This window comes from Bombyx mandarina, chromosome 08 (genome assembly GCF_030267445.1).
Source record: "Bombyx mandarina strain Sakado chromosome 08, ASM3026744v2".
NCBI lineage: Eukaryota > Metazoa > Arthropoda > Insecta > Lepidoptera > Bombycidae > Bombyx > Bombyx mandarina.
In genome coordinates, this window is record NC_143215.1 from 14,494,723 (window position 1) to 14,515,654 (window position 20,932).

Genomic DNA, 20,932 nt, shown 5'->3' on the forward strand with positions numbered 1-20,932 from the left:
GTTCGTATCGAATCGGCCAGAGTGAGTGAGCGCACGATAGGGATATCATGTGATGAATGAAACAGAAACAGGCATTATCCATACAATTGTAAACCTTATATTTAAGTCCATATGTCTGTAGATTATTCTTAGCGTATCAGCAGGATACAATTAAGGAAAGAAGTTTCAACTTTCGACCCTAACTTGAATGCAGTATAGCCTATTTGCATCGTTGAATTTAATTTCACGCGCTTTGACCTTGAACTAGAATTTTTGGACAAGTGTTTATAAATACTTAAAAGTTTTTTGTGTTTGATTTTTAAAGTACACATTTTTCTATTTTTAGTTGAATCCAAATAATTGAGTTTATTTCTTGTGTTTGTATTAAACTTTTGAAATCTACACTCTTTTGGTATATTTTGTAATTTTAAATTAAGACACAAAATACTAAAAACTGAAAATAATGTAGCCAGTCCCAAGCCTGGTAAAAGCATGAAGGAAAGTTTTTTTGATATTTTTATTTTCATGTTCTTTTTATTACTTTAAGATCATATTATAGATTGATATCAGAAAACCAACCGTATAACGTTGACTTAAATCTATATCTACTACGATATTATATCAGCGTATCGTTTCAAATATCATGAATCGAGAAAATCTACTAGCATCCATCAATATATAGTTTCAGAAAATATATAGATTCAATATCCGATATTGATCCTCGATATATAGATACGATTCGATACGCGGCAAAACCGATATTACCCACTCCTACACTGCACAGTGGGTGGTGTTTCTGATCTGGTACTACTTAGTTCATCGAAGCACTGCTCTTGCTTGCGCAGATGTTAGAAAAGTCTCCAAGGCTCGTGATATCGCCTACATTTCGAAGTTAATAGTAATAAAAGCAATAAAGCAAAAAAGCTGTTATTAACAGATTACACTGAAATCAGTTTTATCGGCTAGTCAGTTTTCACTTTATAGTTTAGACAAAATGAAACGTACATGAAGTTTAATCTGTTTTGTCACTTTTGTCCATAGATTATACACTTAATATACTTGAGCTTTTGTCAGTTGATCTTTGGACGCAGGCTGGAAGGTTGTTGTTTTTGTGCAGCGTTTAGATAAATAAATTTTGTCCTAAAGTAGTGATAGTCCAATATAGTTGTTATTTATTACATTATTTCTAAACAATAACGAGAAATTTTATATACAGTATTAATAAAAAGAAATTGTTTTTTCCACAACAGTCATACAGTGTCACCAAGTTAGAAATTTGGATCCGCTGAAAACCGCAGATCACCTTTCTCTATTTTTGATACAAATCCTCGCATCTTAACCGAAATGGCCTATCAGGTAAAATTTTTAGTACCAGTTAATAAGTTTTTGAAAGGATTAGTAAAAGGCGCATTAAAATCTGACGAAGCCGCCAAAATATTGAATAATAAAATGTTGTTAAATAAGGGTTTGTAATTTCTAAAACAGAGTTTATATACGCATAAATGTAGCATTTCTTGCTTGATCAGACAATGAAATATTTTTAAAGTAGGATAATTTATAATTGCAGTACCTAATTAAAGTGGATTTATTCCGTGTTTTGCGTCATAATATTTATAACATTTTCATTTGAATGTAACAATCATTCTATTAAAGTAATAAAGTTACAATATCTACCGAAGTTTGTTGATAATATTAAGTTGATCAATTTTAGGGTGGGACATTGTCCATTGATGACATCAGCTTTAGAAAATAGGGCAAAGGGCGAATAGAGTCCTTGACATGTTTCATCAAACAAGCCTACAAAAAAATGTTAGGTCATGTTATAACAATAAATATAAATGGTACCTACTTAATATCTTAAATATTAAGTGTACTATGACTTATTCACCATTTTTATCATAAGCCCAGTTTCTTAGTAGGTTAATCTTGGTAATTGACATAATTATTTTTTCATTGTCTCAACAAACAGTATGGTACTTCACATTATAGTTACTGCTGTTGTAAATTCTGCTACTCAAAATCGATAAAATTAAATATATGATATAATTACGTACACCCGTACAACAACTTGACTCTACTTATCCGTTAAATATTAATCAGACTAAAATTATAATAAATATATTTCGACCATACGTAACTTATCGAAATTTTGTTTTGATTCTTATTCAATAAACTATTAGGTGCTAGGGTTAGTGTTATCGACGTCATCCGGTTAGAGTCCCGTGAGCTCACCTACTCGTTCTGTGAATCTAGTATAACCCCTTGAGGTTACTAGAATAAATAGGAAAAAAAAAAGTTCAATTGATAGTTGTTAAAGACAAAAAAGCCAGACTAGAGGATTTATGTGCTAACTATGCTTGATAGTTCAAATAAGATCTGATGAATATATTTTCATAAACAAATATAATAAAGTTGAATAACAATTCCGTAGAGAGCTCCAACTGTAGTAGGAGTGCCTAACTTCAATGCTGTAGAAGATGCGGCAGCTTTGAGGGCCGCCATGAAGGGTTTTGGTACAGACGAGCAAGCGATCATTGATATATTGACTACCAGGTCCAACATGCAGCGGCAAGCCATATCACAGGCATTCACACGAGAGTATGGAAGAGTAAGTATACAACGAACATAGCTATGGAAACTATGCAAATTTTAGGTCTACTTCAAGTAATTAGTCATTTATGACCGAGTTGCAAATATGATAGGACAATGAAAACTCAAAGTTTTGAGAGTGCGATAGTTCACCTCAAAATTTTAAGTCCAAATCCAATAATAAAGCATTATGTTAATTAATTTGTTATAACATTGTATACAATAATAGCTTTGACAAGTAATCATAAATACTGACAACAAATTTAAACCGACACCCCTAGTACTTGTATATTGCCTATTAAAATTTATATGGTATTAAGTTAGTGCGAAGCACTGCTCTTGTTAGTACCAATGCCAGCAACACCTCCGGTTTGAGCCCCAAAAGCTCACCTAACAGCTAGGATAATGCTGATATAGCCTCTCAAGGCTATCAGCTTAGGTAGGATAAAAAAAATTAAGCTAGTGGCCCCAGAATATAATTACAGTAGGTAGTAAAGTATAATTAGAGTAAAAATCAATCTTCTCCTAAGTGCACCTTTATGGTATTCATTTTGGTAATGAAATATTAACACTGCTTATCAATGATTAATTACATTTAGAATCATCTGTTCAACCTCAGTGTGAGTCATGCGTGTAACAATATGGCCGCTAGTGGCTCCTAATTTAAAGTCAAGGTTACAAACGTGTTACTCATACATTTAAATTAATGTAAAGCAGAATAATACAGTCAATAAAACATAATTTTAAATATATAAATTATTTTTTTACATTACATTGCATTTTGCATTTCTGAGAACCCAAAGAAGCACAAAACTGAGATTTAGGTGAATGGTTACTGTATGATCATAAGCCTATGCCACAGACACAGTCAAGCCGTGTTAATAATTTTTTTAAATGTTTAATTGGCCAAAAGGTACTATGCAAATACAGTTCCTAAAGACGGTTTTTAAAATAATAAAATAAGTCTTTGCCCAATATTACAATTTCAACCTAATCACGATGGAACACGGTAAATCACTCAAGGATCTCATTGAAGACCTGAAGTCCGAATTGGGTGGTCACTTCGAAGATGTAATTGTGGCTCTGATGACTCCCCCTGAGGAGTATCTGTGCCAAGAGCTGCACCGTTGTATGGAGGGTATGGGCACGGATGAAGACACCCTCGTTGAGATCCTCTGCACCAGAACCAAGCCGGAGATAGCCGCTATTGTGGACACATACGAACGATGTGAGTTTTCAGTTAACGTTTTTAAGTGCTTAAGAAAGTGTTTAACTGGATTACAGCAATTTGTTGTAAATTTTATAAAAAAATAGTGAAAATGTAGGTCAGGTTGTACTGTTAAAATCGCTAATTGTACAAAAAACATTTATATATTTCTTGAAAGTACTAGAATGTCACCAGTTATATGTAAGCCATCATGGCTTAAGGGATAAGACGGCCGGTGAATTCGTATCGAGCGATGCGAATGTGCCGGTGTTCGAATCCCGCGATTTTTCTAACGAACGCGATTTTTCTAACGAAAAACGTACTGACCGCATGTTCACGAATGACTTCCACGGTGGTGAACATCGTGTTGAAAAAATTAAACACGCAAAAGTTATAATTTGCGTAATTACCGGTGCTCGCATGATTTGTGATCACGCACGGGAGGTTCCACACCCTGCCCATTTCTGCCGTGAAGCAGTAATGCGTTTCGGCTTGAAAGGTGGGGTAGTCGTTGTACTGTAAAACTGAGGCTTACAACTCAAGTCTCAAGATGGGTGACGGCATTAAGTTGTTGATATCTGTGAGCTCTAGTAGCCACCTAACACCAGGTGGGCCGTGAATCCATTCACTCGTATGAGCAATAGAAAATAAAAATATTTAGATATTCATGTGATAGAGTTAGTCAAAGGAGACCAGTGTGCTTAGTGCGAGTTTTTTAACGTTCTCGATAGCGTAAAAGTTAACTCATTTGTATGGATTTGGATCGTTTGCCTACGTTTGCCGCTAGGGGCGCTATTCCAATTCCATACAAGTTTGAGTTAACTTTTACGCTTGTAAGTTTGAGTTAACTTTTACGCTTGTAACTTTGAGTTGAGTTTTTGAGTTAACTTGTAAGTTTGAGTTAACTTTTACGCTTGTAACTTTGAGTTTTTGAGTAAACTTGTAAGTTTGAGTTATCTTTTACGCTTGTAACTTGTATGGAATTGGAACAACGCCCCTAGCGGCAAACGTAGGCAAACGATCCAACTCCATACAAATTTAAGTTAACTTTTACGCTGTCGAGAACGTTAAAAACTTCGCACTAAGCAAACCGGTTACTCGATCTGCACGGACCGCTTGTCCCCACAGTGTACGACCGCCCGCTGGCCGAGCACATGTGCTCCGAGACGTCGGGCGACTTCCGCCGCCTCCTGACGCTCATTGTCGTCGTAAGTAAAGCGATGAAATTCATATAATGCACGGATTTCGATCTTAATACAAAGTTCATTAACCTCAGTCAAGCTGTCTGCTGCAGTCGTCTTGTAATCGCGCGCAACATATCGACGCTTGATAGGCAAACGTGACTAAGCGACAATGCGTGAACTTTACAGTAGACTAATTTAAAGTTGAAATTAATTTAATAAAAAAAATCCTATTTTAACGAATCTAGCTGTAGGATTGAAACGATTTTAATAGACTTAGAAATATATTTATTTTGCGCATCGAATATGGTTATTGCCTATCATTTATGTACAAAGCAGTTATTGTCGCTTAAGCCTTGTTCGGACTAGGCGAATATTTTAGTCGAGTACCGAGTAATTTAGCGGCGAAACTACTCGCTACTCGAGAGAATCTGGTAAAACGAACTTTTCTTCAGAGTACGGGCCCAATATGCATGCATCTTAAAACTCAAATCGGGATTTGTGACCTCTTTAATAGAAAGGCTTTAGACAGAGACGGGGAGGAAGGTCCATTATGTTACTGAGAGAGAAATGCCAGTTAGTTAGACCCTGACCCTTAGAGTTAAGACCCTGGTGTAAGTACAAGGGGCTCTTGTCAATATGCATTAAGCTCAACTTCATTCCACGCATACCTCTCCCTACCTGTCTGGACGAATTTGACAAGAACCTACTAATGCGACTATACATGTTAGTTCAAGTACATAATTTACTGTAGTTCTTGACTAGCAAAAGTTTTTGATAATCATTCGCGAAGCAGCTGCTACTCTTGAGTTGTTAGGTCTTCTTTGGAGGCGTTCGGGTAGCTGTTGGCAAATCCCACCCCTCCTGGCTGAGCCCTTACTCGCCCACATGTCCTGGTGAAACTGGAAAGGCCTCCGGGAAACTAGTAATCTCTCAAACATAAAAAAAAGTTTATTATAGATCATAAAGAGATTACGCTGGTATACCTTTCGCTCCCATTTCGACAGCACAGAATCTAGCAACGTACCTGTTTTTGGTTAGTTCGTTTTTAAGATCATAGGTTGTTTCTTTTTATTGTGTGATCTTTGGGTTGGCGTTTTCCACCATACCACTTATGTATTCAGTTTTATTCAAATTCCGTGTATAGACGACATGTTCAAATTGCTAATAAGCCATTAGAAAGGCAGAGATAATCGCTTAGGATATGATTTTGGTGCTGCTTACTAAGATAAGTTAGCTGCTAGTAGAAAAGATTGGGATTTTTTGTGACTAATGACCACACTAACAGATATGTATGTTGCTTTTGCGTTGTTTTCATTTACACATTAATCTGTTACACGGTTTGTTATGACTGTCCTGTATATATTCGTACGTAAACAATAGACTCCCTTAATTCTGATATAGATCTTAGACACAGAGAATTCGGCTTTTCAGACAAAATGTGAAAGTCGTAGTGTTGATTCGATGTTTCTTAGCTTACCCGGAGACTTTTTTGTTGGCATCGATCGTTTTTTGGGGAATATATCTTTGTGTCTAAAACTATTCGTTAAATTCTGGAATGTTCATAATTTACTGTCGCGAAATTAAAATAAAACCAAATTGTATCTGAGGATATGATAAGCCTCAACCGTCAGTTGGCAGTTAAGTTTTCTTTTGTTTGGTGCAATAGTGCCGTTAACGATAAAGTTTTATAAGTACTTAAGTTTGTAGAGCTTTCACTTCGTTTTTATGAAGACGGAGCACTTTCTTTTACTTTCGCTTTCGCCGAGCGACCCGCACGGCCTTGGACTTGATGTACCAATTTTTATGCCTTAAAAAAAAGCCATTTTATTTGACACATGCTGATAACAATAACTTCTTGTGAACAACCGAGATGTTAGAGAATTTCAAAGATGTAAAAGTATGGTACCCGAAGTCCAAGGCCGCAGAAGGGCGGTTCTATCTCGTTAATAAAGTCTGGTGCGAAGGGGGCCCGCGCGGACGAGGCGCCGGCGGACCCCGAGCGGGCCCGCGAGCTCGCGCAGGAGTTGTACGACGCCGGGGAGGCCAAGTGGGGGACCGACGAGGAGGTCTTCAACAGAGTGAGTGTCACCTCCTCCACAGCGCGGACTAACTCGTATATATGTTACGGTAAATGTACACTTTTACCGGCAAATGTGCACATTTAATGCAAATGCAAAGTGCAAATGTGTACTCTTGCCTTCACGTTTTGGTAAATGTATACTCTTATCTTCATGTTTCAAGAAAAGTTGGAATACAAATAAATTAATGTTAATGTTGTTGCAGTAAAAAAATATAATAATACAAAAGGCTTTAATAACGAAAATTATTTTAATTAAAAAGTGTAAATAACAAACAAAGTATACTTTTCTTTACATATTATATAGCATGTCGTAGGCTAGGTTATGTTAGGTTGTAGTTACGCGCATTACTAGCACTTGCGATTTAGTATTTTGTATGCCATGCTCACATTTACCACAACGACATGGTCATTGTGAATTAAATATACATTTCCCTTCTTTGAAATTGTAAATGTTAGTTGAATGCACATTAGCCAAACGAGGAGGCAAATTTGCACATTTACCGGAAAATGTGTGCATTTGCCGCAATATCTACTTTTACCGTAACATATACACTTTTCAATCAATTACAAAATTCATTTACTGTTTTTAGGTTTTTATTACAACCAATTATGTCAATCTATAATGCAATAACATAATTGATTTAATGCATTATGAGTTCGACGTACAACCTAACCCATAGACACAACCCAATGTGTTTTACGCCGGGTTTTCTTAGTAGGTCGCAATTCCAATCCGGTGGTATATTCAACGAAGCACTCTGCTCTTGCTAGGGCAGATGTTAGCAAGCTCTTTCAGGCTATGTCTATGTGAGCTTTTGATTGGTGGGCACCTATGCGAAGCCAAAATAGATCAAGACTAATGGAAGATGAGTGGCTTTTTGCCAGAAAATTATTTTTCTGTCTAAACTATTATGCAGTAAATTTAAATGATGTTGAATATATTCGACCGTATCTGAACGTTTTGTGTCGTTTTCGTTTTGTTGTTATCGATGGTGGACAAGCTGATCGCTCACCTATGACTCAAATGGTTAAGTGGTCACCGAAGTTCATAGTGCTTGTCGTCGTCCACAGCGAGATATGAGCCCGAAGCCGGGATTGTATTGAAGTAAGTGATGACCTGGAATGCGTGAAGGCCTGGCGTAGTTACCTTAAGTGTCCAAAGATTTTCGTTTTTATTTATTTATTCTTGCTTATATGGGTGGACGAGCTCACAGCCCACCTGGTGTTAAGTGGTTACTGGAGCCCATAGACATCTACAACGTAAACGCGCCACCCAACTTGAGATATAAGTTCTAAAGTCTAGTTACAACCGCTGCCCCGCCTTTCAAACCGAAACGCATTACTGCTTCACGGCAGAAATAGGCAGGGCGGTGGTACCTACCCATGCGGACTCACAAGAGTTCCTACGACCAGTAAGATAACAAAAATAGAAAATAAAAGTGTTGCAATATAGTCGTCTTCTCGCATTAAAACTGTATAATCTCTCAAATCTTACTAATTTTACAGGAGAGTGTTTTAAAAGGTTTAAAATGTGATATTTTTAATATTAATCATCTTTGCAACATTTATTTTTTATTTTTTACCAGTTACAGTATCTGGCTTTTAAAGTAAGATAAAATTATGTATAATATTAATTTTGTTAATAGCAGACAAAACGTAGGTCAACTAAAAAAAAAACTAAAACTAAATAACGCTTTTTTGACAGTTTTTATGAGAAAAATACTGGTGATACTAAATGATTCCGCATATTAACTCAATTTCGAATATTTTTGGAAATTGTACACTTTTAATACGAAAAGACGAATTATGAGTGGGTTGATTTAATGAGGATATTTCGGCGCGTCCAGATCTTAGCCCACGAGAGCTTCGCCCAGCTCCGCCAGATCTTCGAGGAGTACAAGAACATCGCGGGGCGCACCGTCGAGCAGGCCATCAAGGCGGAGATCGACGGAGAGCTCAAGGACGCGCTGTCCGCCATCGGTCAGTGTGACCAGCCTAACCAGACCCCCACCCACATCCGGGTGTCTCTTGGGGGGGTGTCTTAGAACCACTCTGAAGTTTCATTACCAGTGTTCGTTCCCGTTGCGCAGACTTATATGAGGGGTTTTTTTATGGCTTAGATGGGTGGACGAGCTCACAGCCCACCTGGTGTTACGTGGTTACTGGAGCCCATAGACATCTACGACGTAAATGCGGCACCCACCTTGAGATATAAGTTCTAAGGTCTCAAGTATAGTTACAGCGGCTGCCCCACCCTTCAAACCGAAACGCATTACTGCTTCACGGCAGAAATAGGCGGGGCGGTGGTACCTACCCGCGCAGACTCACAAGAGGTCCTACCACCAGTACCAGTCAATCAAAACAAAGTGATGAAAAGCGTTATGTTTATTTTGAAGCAATTCAAAATGAAGACCTAGTCGTTTTAAAATGAAAGCTTATATTACGATCGATATCGCACACATACGACCTTTTTAATTTAAAGCTTTACATGTTGAATTTGTAATGAAACGTTCGCGTGGCTCAATTGAGTACTTCCTGTCATCTTAGTCAATTCTCAAGGAATGCTGAGCACAATTCAATTTCGGGCAACTCACGTGGGTCACGCTCGGTGGAGCCCGGAAACCCCCGGGGACATTTTTTTTTTATTGCCTTTGTAGGCAGACGAGCATACGGCCCAACTGATGGTAAGTGGTCACCGTCGTTCATGGACGTCAGCAATGCCAAGGACAGCCAAGCTGCTGCCTACAAAATATTTCAATAATGTCTATTTCATTATTTGTTTTCCATAATGCAATTAACCTCTTGCGATGCCATTGTTGCCAGCTTATACAAATCTTCAATTATTAAATAGCAGCTCTGTTATGTGACAATTTATTTGAAACGAATTGAAATTAAGATTATTAATTTGGGACCGTAATCCATTGGGATGAAATTGAATGTAACGAGATGAGATTGGATGAAATTAAGTCTCAGTAAAATGATGGTTATTAACTGAGACTGCATTGGACTTTTTGGAAGAACCCGAGGAGGTATGGTCAGCTAAAAAAAAAGAACAAGAAGCTAAGAGGCTAATGAGCCTGAACAAACACTAAACTCTATATTAACGTCTTTGTGTTCTTTAAGAGTCCACGGCATGCTCGTCAAAGCTGCCTGGTCGCGCGCTTTTTACTATAAAATTTTAAGAATGTGGAGAAATTAGAATACAGCTAACAATGCTATTGGACGAAAACGTCGATCGTTAAAATGTATAGTCGAATGCCAATTAAATAGGCTAGAGGTCGATAGGGTTAAGAGTCCCGAGCAACCACATGTCTGTGCCGGCATCGCTGATGTCCATGGGCGATAGTGACTGCTCATTTAGAGATGGTTACCGAATCGCAACTCGTCGAATCCGTCGCTTACGGCGAGTAAATTAACCCACAGACACAGCCCACAGAGTTTCTCGCCGGATCTTCTCAGTGGGTCGCGTTTCCGATCAGCGGCATATTCTGCGAAGCACTGCCCTTGCTATGGCTAGTGCTAGCAACGTCTTCAGGTTTAGAGCCCCGTGAGCTCATCTATTAATTAAGGTTACACTGAAATGGTTTCTCAAGACCATCAGCTTTGTTAGTGGAAAAAAAAATCGCACTGATCGTCCTTTGCGTTGGAAATTTGCAAGTTCGAAATGTCATAGTGACAGATAACCCGCTGCTACAAGCGAAGGGATGTCGCCTCCCCACTAAACCCGCGATGATTCCAGTCGAGTGCGTCCAGAACGCGTCGAGCTGGTTCGCGACCCGCCTGCGCGGCGCTGTCCAGGGGCTCGGGACCGCGGACCGAACCCTCATCCGTATCCTCGTCAGCCGCTCCGAACTAGACCTGGGCGCCATCAAGCTGGAGTACGAACGCCTCTACGATAAGACGCTGGAGAGTGAAGTGAGGGTATGTACGTTACAGTGGAGTGCGTGGAGGACGCGGCCGGCTGGTTCGCGCGGAGGCTGCGGCGCGCCGTGCAGGGCGCCGGCACCGACGATAGGGCTCTGGTCAGGATCCTCGCCACCCGCGCCGAGGTAGACCTCGATAACGTCAAGCTGGAGTACGAGAAGCTGTACGACAAGACCCTTCAAAGCGACATCTCGGTACGGAAACGGGTCTTGCTTGATTTGAACGGTGGAAGTAAAGTCCACATAAAAAAAAATGGGCAAAGCATGTCAAAGAAGTGAAATTTCTTGTTTTCTTAGTTACAAGTATAAAGAGTCAAAATACTACTTACTACAAATCATATTATGTATATATAATAATCGATATAAATATAAAAATTAATTGCTGTTCGTTAGTTTCGCTAAAACTCGAGAACGGCTGGACCGATTTAGCTAATTTTGGTCTTGAATTATTCGTGGAAGTCCAGAGAAGGTTTAAAAGGTGAATAAATATGAAAATGCTCGGAATTATATAAAAACAAACAATTTTGTTTTCGCTTTGATGTGTATTTTATACAAAAGTTTAGGTATTTTATTTATCGATTGAGGCAGTCTGCCGGGTCAGCTAGTGTATATATAATTATCAATATGTAAGTAATTAAAAATTATTCGTTCAAAATTATTCGAATATGTACATATTTGAATTTACCTAAAAAGTATAACTTTGTTGATATAAATACCTACTAGCTAGTAATAAAACCTTCACACGGATATGTTACGCTCATAAATTTATAATTATAAAAAAGCAACCATTTTTTCTCGGTTGTCGTTAGAAATTTCACTTCAAATTTCAAGTAAGATTTAGCAAATAGCGTAAGAATGCTCATCCACCACAACACCAACTTCTACTCGCACTCTGAAACATATTATTACATACCGGATCCTATATGTATATATTATATATTTTATTCCTAACGTACATTTTTTTTCTAAATCAATCAATTCATTTTGACTAATTAACTTGCTTTCAATGTCGTAATGGTTTCGGTATACTATTCCTTGAATGTATGTAACATGTTTTAATGTATTACATTCTCGCTACCTGCAATGCGTCGGAACAGGAGGTGAGATTGTATTTTCATACATTTTCCTACGTTGAAGAGAACTTTTTTTATTTACATCCAAAAAAACTTTCTTAAATTCATCAATAATCTACTCCGCGTGATGGAGACTAAAAGCTATGATTAATTAATTTGGAAGCAATAAAATTTAAATCACTATAATACTAATACATTGCATTTCTTTCCCATCCGCATGTGCATCTGTCCACGATCGACACGAAATATTGCTACACCGCCATCTCTTGGCCGCCATGCTGACTACACCGCACGTGCTGCCATCTAACGGTCGAATTGTGAATTACCGAAAATGTCCCGCGTTTTGACAGCAGGGAGAGACCTCTGGAGACTACAAAAGGGCTCTGGTAGCCCTCATCGGACCAGCTTAAGAAGGCCTTTGCTGTTGGAAGCATCCATTCGATGTGATACAGATTGCGATCCTCGAATATTTATGACAACGTTAACAAGAATTATTTAAAGAAATTAGTAAAATTGTAATTTTATTTCAAGTAATATTTATTTGTTGTTGAGCTTTACGTGGCATATCTGAGTTAATAGATGTGATTATTTTCACTTTTATCATAGAAATACAATAGTTTTTTTTGTATGGAAATAGACAAAATCGTACAATTTAAAAGTACATTCATTTTGTTTAAATTAAAACAACTGAACAGACTGAGATAGCTGAATAATATCCTTTATTAACATTAAATTAATTTAATAAACTATTTATTTTGTCATTGATAACAATTATACATTTAAACAAATTCTAAATCTTCAATTGTAAGTGCACGCATTAGGTACTTTGTACAATCGCCTTATTAATTGTCAAGAAACATGAAATTGTTGTCAATTTAATATTTTATCGCGTGTTTTTGCATTCCGAATCATATTTTGTGAGTCCCGTGTTTTTCGTATTCAGTTAAGCTTTAAAAGTTTATAAAAATATTTACTATTTAATAAATAGCTGTGTACAATATTTCAGGTATTTATTATTTCATTTCAAAACCCTCACTGTGACATACAAATCGAAACTTAAAATCTTATAACTTAGTTTTGTTTGTATAAAAGATGTGTTTACATTATCAATAACGAGGTGAATTGTTTTAGGTCCTATTTTATTTTATTATTATTAGCGTATTTAATCGAAAAATAATATATACAGTAAATTAATAATTACACTACGATTAGATTGGGTATTATTAGAGATCATAATAGATTTTTAGTCAAATTAAAAATTTCAATGAGTCATTCAAATAAACAAAATTTATTTTCCTTGATGCTTGATCCTTTTAGATTTTTTTTACTTAATGAAAGCATTCTGACAACACAAACCCAATTAAAAGTTCTAAACATCGTTTTACCTTAAGCGGTCACATAGTGGAACTTTTTAAACTGAAATAAAGCAAATAAATATTATAGTTTTTATTTACAAAATAATAATTAAATCTAGTCTGTTAAAAAACATGAGTTTACAAATTCATTATGTCCTAGCTGTATCTGCAACGTCAGTACATGTTCTACTAATCTATATCTGATCTATGTAAGGGAACCATTTTCGAAAATGAACCAAATAAAATGAAATGATTAAACTCCTCTGGGATTTTTCTGGAGAGCTCGCACATTACGTACCGAGGCTTAAGGAGAGCTTAGAGTTAGCTTTACTGTTGTCCATGGCGGCAGTGACCACTTTTCGAAAAGAGAGTGGTTACGTGCTCGTCAACCCATGGAAGCGATAAAAATTGTAATCCGATGAAATTAACAAACTTAATCAAAATACCGACATTTTTTGTACATTTCGGACGCTGAGAGCGATGGGTCGTTGACCTGAGAGTTTCGCACGCTACACATGGGATCCTGAAGTGTAGCGACAAGTTTAGACGCAGTGTAGTATTGATATATCGGTTTCGTGTATTCGAGGGTTCCCTTACAAAACATGTTTTTTTTGTATTTTCGTAAGTAGTTTACATTTTTCTCAATTTTTTTAAAAATATATCCTAAAATATATACAGGGCATATAAAGATCGCTTCCAAAAACGACGATCGATCATAGTTCGATGGAACGGAACTACATTTTAGTGACGCAGTGTATGACAAACAAAAATGCTGCGATCTGAGGGGTCGTTGAACTGTTAGCGCGTGTGTGCGATCATTGACCCCAAGTCTTATCCCATTACTACTTCACAAAATCATTAACTAATACGGGTCGCGGCGGTAACATAATTACAATTTCGATTTCGGAAGCAATCCGTCTACACTCTGTAGAGTTCACAGCACTACGGGTTCTTATTACAGTACGATCACTTAACATCGCTCGGGATGTTGTTCAGTCGTTGGGCGCGAACAGTTTCGCTTGTAGTTCTTCTAATGACAGCACTTCCTCGTCGCCGAGGGCCGGCTGTTGCTCCGCTTTTGATTTCTCACGAAGTTCTGTTTACACAAAAAAATACGTTTTAGAAGTGAAACTTCTTTACGCGCGTTGAGAGTAAAATTTAACTCGCGACAGATTCGTTACGGCTAGAGAGAAAAGATACAATTTAGGACGAGCGAGAGTGAGAAAACAGACAGAGCGTCTCGCGAACCATCTTGGAGAGAGAGAGAAAGCAAGCTAAGTCGTTTCTCTTATACACATTCTGTTTACGGGCGTCGGCCACTAGATGGCTAGATAGAAATTATATTTCTACTATTAAATAATATATATATATATATATATGAATGGTTAAGAGCTTGTTTCTCTTATACACAGCTATCCCCTCTTACAAGAGAAATTTGATTTAATGATGAAAAATGAAAAAAACCAGAACACTACACACCGCAAAAGAAGTTTCACTTCTTTCTCGTGCACCAGGTTGCGCGTACCATTTTTTTACTGTTTTTTTTTGACCAAAAGTTTCCACGAATTGTAATGAAATGTAATATATTATTTTTGTCTCATTTTTTCTTATTTTTATTATCTCTCGAGAACGTTAACTCTCACTAAGCACACCGACATGTAATGCAGTGTTCTGGTTTGTTGGTGCGGTGCGGCGGGGCGGTGCGGCGGGGCGGTGCGGCGGTGCGGGGGGTTGGGGGGCGGGTAGTTACGTTGCCAGCGCTGCAGCACGCGCGCGTAGTGTGCGGCGGCGTCGTGCCGCTTGAGCTGCGTGCAGACGTGCACCAGCCCGCGGTAGTCGTACTCCAGCCCCGAGTAGCGCTCGCCGAACAACTTCACGCCTGCACACACACATACATGATCACTTATTTTAACCGACTTCAAAAAAGGAGGAGGTTCTCAATTCGACTGTATAAATATATATCGACGCTTGAAAGGCAAACGTGATTAAGCGACAATGCGCGAACTTTACAGTAGACTCATTTTAAATTGAAATACCTGAAAAAAACTCTACTTTAACGAATCTAACTGTAGGTAGGATTGAAATGATTTTAATAGACCTAGAAATATATATTTTTTTGCGCATCGAATATGGTTATTGCCTATCATTTATGTACAAAGCAGCTATTGTCGCTTAGTCACGTTTGCCTTTCAAGCGTCGATATATATAATAATATAAAGCTTTTGACCGGGTGAATCGATTTTGACGATTCTTTTTTTATTAGAATGCTGACGCTTCCCGTGTGGTCCCATTTCAATTTAGTCCAGTTCTGATAATGATATCCATGAGAAAACCATACAAGTCTTAAATTTGCATTAAGAACGTGCGCGACAAATAAATGAATAACTTAATATCACGCCAACCGATTTCGATGATTATTCTTTTTAGTGTATATTAATTTGTCTTTAAATATCTTTTTGGAAGTTTTTGCTTAACGTATTAATATTTCATTTACGTATTAATATCTGCGGTAGGCAGCGGCTTGGCTCTGCTCCTGGCATTGCTGAAATCCATGGGCGACGGTAACCACTTACCATCAGGTGGGCCGTACGCTCGTCTGCCTACAAAGGCAATAAAAAAAAAATTGTCGAAATCCCTCGAGTGGGGTTCTATCAATTCGAATGAGACCATCGTTTGACTGTGGATCTCCGGTGAGCACTTAACATCGGACGGGACGCGTGCTCGCGGTAGAGTCGGCAACAAGGCAAGGTGTCTGACTTATGTGTATGGAGCGCAGGTAGAGTTTCTCTGCGGCGCGGTGCATGTTCATGTGGTAGTTGTAGAGCGAGGCGAGGTGGCCGATGCTGAGCCCCACCTCGTAGTCCTCGGGGCCCAGCAGCTCCTCCTTTATCGCTATCGCCTTCAGGTGCATCGTCTCCGCGTCCTGGAATTTAACACAATTTTTTTGTTACTTTATTGATGCACAAAATAAATTACAACCATAGATATTATAAGTTTAAATATTTTATAATACTTTTTAAACAAATACCTAACCGGACAGTTCTTAATTTTCAGAATTGCCGCGCAAACTTCACAGAACGCGGGTATAGGCATACTCTTTTTTTTTAAGGGATTTTATGACCTGGTAACTAAGTCATGTCTTATTTTAATTTATATTCTTAATTTATGAAAAATAATAATATGGAGTGAAATGAAGATGATTAACTTGAGACATTAATCAACTGGGATGAAATTAAATGAATTGAGATGATATGGGATGAAATATAATCTCAGTAAAATAGTGGTCATTTACTGAGATTTTTTCAGTGGACTTTTTGGAGGATCCCGAGAAGTTACGTCCAGCGGCTTTGTTTCATTTTCCCACATTTGTGCACTTTCACAGATACTAAACAGTTAATGAACCACCGTTATTACACATTTAAACCTGAAGAAACACTAAATAGACAAAATAAAACAAATCACACAACTTCACTCCTCGCGTTCCCGCCAAAAAATCCTATTTCTTGCGCGAGCAAGGGCTCAGCCAGGCGGGGCGGGATTTGCAAACAGCTGCCCGAGCGCCTCCAAAAGAGACCTAACAACTCAAGACCAATTGCTTCGCGAATGAATCGGTTTTTGTTAGAGCATGTCTATTTATTGTACAGCGATTGTACTATTTATTGTATTACTGGCGGTAGGACCTCATGTGAGTCCGCGCGGGTGGGTACCACCACCGCGTCTATTTTTGCCGTGAAGCAGTAGTGCGTTTCGGCTTGAAGGGTGGGGCAGCCGTTGTAACTATACTGAGACCTTAGAACTTATATCTCAAAGTGGGTGGCGCATTTACGTTGTAAATGACTATGGGCTCCAGTAACCACTTAACACCAGATGGGCTGTGAGTTCGTCCACCTATCTAAGCAATAAAAAAAAAGCGAAATAGATAAATGAACGCGAGGGGCAGGCAGCTAGGTCATTGCGGCTGCATCATGCACGTGCTGGGTGACGTCACGACTCACGTGGAACTTGTGCATGCTCTGGTAGAGTCGGCCCAGGTTCCCGTAGTGCTTCGCGGTCTGCACGTTCTTCTCGCCGAACGCCAGCATGGACAGCTCCAGCGCAGCCTTGTGCAGCGCCTCCGACTCCTCCAGCAGACTCGGCTCTGTCCGACAACAAAACAATGTTCAACTTTATACTTTAACTAACGACCCGCCCTCGCTTCGCTTAGGAAACTGTAATTTATTATTGATTTCTCCACTAGTTAATGGATGTTATTATACATATAAACCTTCCTCTTCAATCACTCTATTAAAAAAATCTATTAAAAAAACAAAATGTGTGCAATTCACACGTGGTAGAAGTGAAACCTTCCAAAATTAAAATACAATTATCCTAAACGTCTTAAGTATATGTAAAATTTTGTCATTAGTAAATAATTGTAAGGTAGCGCCCTCTGTGAATTGATATTTTAATTTCACGTATAATCCTAAATTAAAATTCACTACAAGAGCTTTCATACACACGTTAGTATTAAAAAATCTCACAGATGGCGCTGTATTAAATAGTATGTATATTTCTGTCTCATTCTTTGCTGGCTTCATCCTACACATTTTTGTATTTGTGTCTCTTACCTGTCGTTTTTTCCGTTGCATCCGGTTTGAAATCACAACGATTCTAAAGAAGTTTTCACTTCAAAATCTATTGAAAAACCGCATCAAAATCCGTTGCGTAGTTTTAAAGATTTAAGCATACATAGGGACAGACAGATATAGGGACAGAGAAAGTGACTTTGTTTTAAACTATGTAGTGACGCAAACGTTGAGTTGTGATAAATTCACGGTATAATAACATGTATATATATAAAAATGAGATGCTGTTCGTTAGTCTCGCTAAAAGTCGAGAAATAAACTTGTGCGCATTGTGAATTAAAAAAAAAACCACATGTGTTATCTGTGGACCGTGCGGCCGCCATGTTTCTTGGGATTTAAGGTCGAAGTTAAATACCGTACAATGGGGTAAATAGGGACAAAATCGACCTTCAGATAGAATTTTAAAATAGTTCCAATTAAATAGTCACTGCTCAACCAAAGAAATAAGTTGAGTCTTGAACGTACCTAGGTGATAAAAACCGTTACATTATTTTAATTATTCATTTTAAAGAAATAATCGGTAAAATAATGGCCGTCCCAATTTACCCAGCGTCCGGGGTAAATTGACACGGTTAAGGGTTAAATTGGGATATTTGTAAGGGTTGTCAACTCGCAGTACTGCGATATATAGGTAGGTGCCATATAATTATTTATATGGACCGAAATGATGAATACAATCCATAATTTAAGCACAATACACAACATAGTGTAAATTAAGCTGGTTTCTATTCCGAAGCGATGTGACGTGAATGATAATCAACAATACAATGATCAAAAAAAGTACGTGCATGTTATATTTTAGAAAATTATTATTTAATTTCCTTAAAAATCACAACTCTGAACCAAAATCATAAAATAGAATAAAAAATAGAAAACAAAAGGACTGGAAATGCATTAATACAATTTTATTTAATCAACATTTTCAAAATGATCTTTGAGCAAGAGTAAGATATTAGGTGAATAAGATAAAAAAACAGCTTTATCTGATTACTGCCAATAATAACAAAAATAAAAGAAATTCTTTCTAAGCTAAATAACTAAACTCAATTAATTCACTCACTCATAATTGGATACCTCGGATTTTTAATTAATGTTACATTTAAAATCTGAGGCCTGTTTTTATTTGTATGTGTTCGTTGTGAATGTTAACAAAATCATGATTCGACGCGTGAATAGATTCTGAAATAACAAAAGTTTTGATTCGATTGAGTTCTTTTAACTTTTAATTTTTTTTATTGCTATAAAGAACATACGACCGTGCAGATATTACAAGGTAAATGTCGCGAAAAAAAGTAATTATATATATACTTTTCTTTTACCTATAATACTTACATAAACTAACTGATAAACACATTAACCTTCTTTACATCACGCAATTAAGTGATAGTATAGGCTAAAAAATCTATTATAAGATATCAGTGACAACCCTAACAAGCCATCCCTATTTTGTCTTTTGGCGTTCCAATTTTGTGTTTTCTCGTCCCTAATTTTTCCAGTCTCGTTTCAAATTACCCTACATATGTCCCAATTTTCCCCAAAAAGAAAGGAAAAAATATACATTTTTTATTTTGTCGAAATATTGTATTTAAAATAAGAATATTGCAACTTACCGTTTGTTGTGGTATTTCCAGGTGTATTAAAAACTTATATAAACTGTGATCTTATTGAAAAAACAACGATAATATTACTTTTTTTAAAAGTTCTTTAAGCTGTTTTAAAACTCACTTTTCAACCACTATTTTAAATTTAATTTGACGAATTTTTGGGACCAACTTAACTCATATTTAGTACTTCCATAGTTAACTTGGTTTTTCTTCTATACATTGATAAATATTAACATAAACAAAATTAGGTAGATTCCGTGTTACAGGTACTTTGAGAATCTTCCGCAGGTTTGTCCCAATTTACCCCAGGATCCCAATTTACCCCATGTCATGGTACTCGAAGGTGAATAGTGCAACATATATGTGGGATTTTAAATTCGGGGTGGGCCAGTTCGATCACTTCACAAAAACTAGATGCTTTATTTCGTCTTAAGTAACCCCAATACAACGTCTTTCGTATTTTCGTCTTCCGGGTTACGCGTCCGGAAACTATTCCCTGTTGCTTATGCAATAAAACTAGATGTTCCGCATTCATTCGCCTCCTTGCTAACACGACATCTCCTATCTCTCTCACTCAGTCATGCTCCATATCGCTCCGTTCCGTTCCTACATATATATTGTCGTGGTGGTGCTCACCGCTCATGTCCTGGCGCGCGGGCGTGTCCAGGGCTATCTCCTCCAGTATGAGAGCCTTGACGCGTTTCGCTGACGCCAGGAGCAAGTGGTCAGGGGGCACCAGGTTCTGAAAGTTAAGGTTTAGTAGCGACGTCGTCACGCCGAGGTTGAAGTCCTTACACTTACGATGATAGCATTCCCTTCGGTTTCCTCCAGTCATAGACACACTTACAAAATTCGTCATTGTCTTAAGTCATTTGCAACGTCTTTAATATAGACGAGACGGTACAATCGAGACGTTTGAACATTGTGCTGACTACCGTCAAATTTTTTTTAATCATACACCCGCCCGGCGGCAGCGCGGGGTCGCTGACCCTTGAGAGCGCCCGCACCGCGTGACTGCAGTCATTGACCTTCGAGTGCTGTTTTTCATTTGTTTTGTGTTTATTGATTCAATGATTCTAACTTAAAAATAGACTTTATTAGTTAAGTTGTTATTTCCAATGTAATGTGCTGGTCGGTCGGTGTACCTGTATGATCCTAATGGCCCTCTCTGCGTGCTCCCTCGCCTTGTAGAAGCGTCCCGAGGAGTACTCCAGCACGTAGAGCGCGTAGGCGAGGTCCTCCTGCGCGGTGGCCACGTGCAGACTGTGGCGGCCGAACGCGGCGCTCAGCGCGGCCAGCGCCTCCTGCGACAG

General features: G+C 38.0%; 2 protein-coding genes across 16 annotated transcripts in view; one reads left to right on the top strand and one right to left on the bottom strand.

Annotated features, from left to right (window-relative positions):
• Nucleotides 1-1,043: 1,043 nt before the first annotated feature.
• On the top strand, nt 1,044-13,035 carry AnxB10 (Annexin B10). Of its 15 annotated transcripts, none has more exons than XR_016323444.1 (9): nt 1,044-1,078; nt 1,230-1,335; nt 2,411-2,587; nt 3,592-3,796; nt 4,904-4,983; nt 6,924-7,037; nt 8,887-9,019; nt 10,779-11,157; nt 12,386-13,035. XR_016323444.1 is itself a non-coding variant. In XM_089729291.1 (9 exons), the coding sequence occupies exons 2-9, from the start codon at nt 1,324-1,326 to the stop codon at nt 12,443-12,445; spliced, it is 963 nt and encodes a 320-aa protein (XP_089585417.1). In that variant the 5' UTR covers nt 1,044-1,078; nt 1,230-1,323; the 3' UTR covers nt 12,446-13,035. The 15 variants fall into 15 exon arrangements, 10 of the variants coding, with proteins under 10 accessions (XP_089585417.1, XP_089585419.1, XP_089585415.1 ...); XR_016323443.1 differs by having other exon boundaries at nt 12,389-13,035; XM_089729291.1 differs by having other exon boundaries at nt 10,779-10,960.
• The window catches only part of Pat1 (Protein interacting with APP tail-1), a 61,428-nt gene continuing 53,223 nt past the window's right edge, over nt 12,728-20,932 (bottom strand). The window contains exons 8-13 of the mRNA XM_028180212.2: nt 20,765-20,923; nt 20,256-20,361; nt 17,386-17,528; nt 16,148-16,313; nt 15,141-15,269; nt 12,728-14,486 (exon numbers count right to left, since the gene is read on the bottom strand). Of these exons, the coding sequence (XP_028036013.2) occupies nt 14,383-14,486; nt 15,141-15,269; nt 16,148-16,313; nt 17,386-17,528; nt 20,256-20,361; nt 20,765-20,923 (807 nt within the window). The 3' untranslated portion in view covers nt 12,728-14,382. The remainder of the gene's footprint in view (nt 14,487-15,140; nt 15,270-16,147; nt 16,314-17,385; nt 17,529-20,255; nt 20,362-20,764; nt 20,924-20,932) is intronic.

Bases quoted from the DNA above. Each gene is read 5' to 3' on its own strand.
- AnxB10 (XM_028180213.2), top strand. The intron at 2,588-3,591 runs GTAAGTATACAA...AAATCACTCAAG, and splicing joins TCACACGAGAGTATGGAAGA to GATCTCATTGAAGACCTGAA. The intron at 7,038-8,886 runs GTGAGTGTCACC...CGGCGCGTCCAG, and splicing joins ACGAGGAGGTCTTCAACAGA to ATCTTAGCCCACGAGAGCTT.